This window comes from Tachysurus fulvidraco, chromosome 11 (assembly GCF_022655615.1).
Source record: "Tachysurus fulvidraco isolate hzauxx_2018 chromosome 11, HZAU_PFXX_2.0, whole genome shotgun sequence".
Lineage (NCBI taxonomy): Eukaryota > Metazoa > Chordata > Actinopteri > Siluriformes > Bagridae > Tachysurus > Tachysurus fulvidraco.
The window spans coordinates 25549735-25552234 of NC_062528.1; the positions used below are offsets into that span (position 1 = coordinate 25549735).

Here is a 2500-nt window from a genome sequence, read left to right on the forward strand (position 1 = left end):
GTACGTCAGTGTTCGGTACGTCAGTGCTCGGTACGTCAGTGCTCGGTACGTCAGTGCTCGGTACGTCAGTGTTCGGTACGTCAGTGTTCGGTACGTCAGTGTTCGGTACGTCAGTGCTCGGTACGTCAGTGTTCGGTACGTCAGTGTTCGGTACGTCAGTGTTCGGTACGTCAGTGCTCGGTACGTCAGTGTTCGGTACGTCAGTGTTCGGTACGTCAGTGTTCAGTACGTCAGTGTTCAGTACGTCAGTGTTCAGTACGGCAGTGCTCAGTACGTCAGTGTTCAGTACGTCAGTGTTCAGTACGTCAGTGCTCGGTACGTCAGTGTTCAGTACGTCAGTGTTCAGTACGTCAGTGCTCGGTACGTCAGTGCTCAGTATGTCAGTGCTCAGGCTTTTTTGGTTTGGTTTATTAAACTCTACAAAAAGGAAAAGATTCATAATTGAATCCCACTGTGTGTGTTGGTGTGTGGAGCTCAACACTTACACTCAGTACAGGGTCAGAGCTGCTTAATAGGTTACTGGTGTTAGGAATTATACTGAACATGGTGACGTTATCGTGTTGAGTAACGGAATATTTAACCCTTTTATTAACATATTTAACGTACTTGACTCAGCTGATTAGGCAACAGGATGGTCCTCAAGTGTGTGAAGTAAGGAAGCAGGATAACACAGTGTGTGTACCTCTCTCTTACAGGTGGAGCTGAGGGTGAGTAATGCCATGGGACTGTTGGGGCTGCTGTTTATTCCCCCAGGTTCAGATGTGGCACACGGCATGCTGGGAAATGGGTCGAGTGTGGTCGACAGGTACGCTTTCACCTGCTGTCTCTGAGCCTGCTGTAGGTGATACTTAGTGGGGTTTTCTAAATGAGTCTTCACCTGCAGACAGATGGAGAGCCGGAGAGACAGATGGAGAGAATGGATGAGAGAGACGGAGAGACAGATGGAGAGACACTCACACAGATTACTGCTGATTGTTAAACTGAAGTGAACAGTGAACTCTTCTACACCTCTACACTTAGAATCACTCTGTCCAACCTCACTTGTTCCCCCTGGGGGTTTCCTGCTTATATCTCAGGTAGTTTGTCACCTCTGACCTGTTCATTTAGGATCTAAATCTACATGAAGTTTTCTGCAAAGCTGAATTTAATTGACTGAATTACAAAGAATTGTGGATGTGTGGCCACGTGGCTGCAGGGAAATGACCTAGGTATGTATAAATGTTTTTAAAATAGTGTTTAAATTCATATCATGAGCAACCTACCCTCAGCACTTCAGGGGGCACAAGTGAGGTGGTGGGCGGGGCCACGTGGGTGCTGACATTAATGGCAGAAGTCTGGGTGGGGTTTAGGGTACATCAGACCAGCACATTTTTATGAACAGCAGATATGTTAATCCCTTTCCATTGCTTCTCTCTTTGTACCCATCCCGAGGCATCCAGACACTGTACCAGCTCCCATCGTCCTCTGTGGGACGAAGCCTTTGGACGTCCACTGAGCCGAGGCCGACTCTAAGAATCCTGAGACATCTCCAGTTAGACTCTGTGGTACTCAGGAGATCAGACGTCCTTGAACCTCACACCAATACAACATTTAACTGACTGTATATTACAATCACACCCCCAGTGTCACCCATATGAGGATGGGTTCCCCCTTGAGTCCGGTTCCTCTCAAGGTTTCTTCCTTTACCAATTTAAGGCAGTTTTTCCTTGCCACTGCTGCCTGAGTCACCTCAGACTTGCTCATAGGGGAATAAATACATACACACTGTGAACTATATACATCTAATAATAATCTAGAATTTTTATTCTGTTAATTCTTATTTCTTTTATTATTCGTTATTTCCTTTATCATTAATTATGTTTACCTTCTGCTCTGTGTTTATGTTCTGTAAAGCTGCTTTGTGACGATGTCTATTGTAAAAAGCGCTATACAAATAAACTTGAATTGAATTGAATTGAGCTTTGTGTTGGAGTGGGCGGCTCATATGGGGAGGTGTGGCATCTAAACTGGTTCTCCCTTCGCTCCTGATCATGAAGCTGCTCACGCATCAACTGTTGCCGCAGAAGGACACGGGACAAAGAGAGAGAGGAGAGAGATGAACACTGCTGATCTGACTGATGCGTACTGCAGAGAGAGAGAGAGAGAGAGAGAGAGAGAGAGAGAGATGAACACTGCTGATCTGACTGATGCGTACTGCAGAGAGAGAGAGAGAGAGAGAGAGAGAGAGAGAGAGAGAGATGAACACCGCTGATCTGACTGATGTGTACTGCAGAGAGAGAGAGAGAGAGAGAGAGAGAGAGAGAGAGAGAGATGAACACCGCTGATCTGACTGATGTGTACTGCAGAGAGAGAGAGAGAGAGAGAGAGAGAGAGAGAGAGAGAGAGAGAGAGAGAGAGAGAGACAGACTGGTACAGCTACAGAAAAAAGAGAGTAGTGGTAACCAAACACTCATGAACTCGGGCATGTGCACTCAGACACACAAACACCACACAAACACCA

The 2500-nt window shown here is 46.3% G+C and overlaps 1 protein-coding gene across 1 annotated transcript in view; it reads right to left on the bottom strand.

The window, feature by feature from the left end:
* LOC113637998 (microphthalmia-associated transcription factor-like) overlaps nucleotides 1-2500 on the bottom strand; it is an 11402-nt gene that overhangs the window by 5718 nt on the left and 3184 nt on the right. The window contains exons 2-4 of the mRNA XM_047820994.1: nucleotides 1949-2124; nucleotides 1263-1345; nucleotides 683-877 (exon numbers count right to left, since the gene is read on the bottom strand). Of these exons, the coding sequence (XP_047676950.1) occupies nucleotides 683-877; nucleotides 1263-1345; nucleotides 1949-2124 (454 nt within the window). The remainder of the gene's footprint in view (nucleotides 1-682; nucleotides 878-1262; nucleotides 1346-1948; nucleotides 2125-2500) is intronic.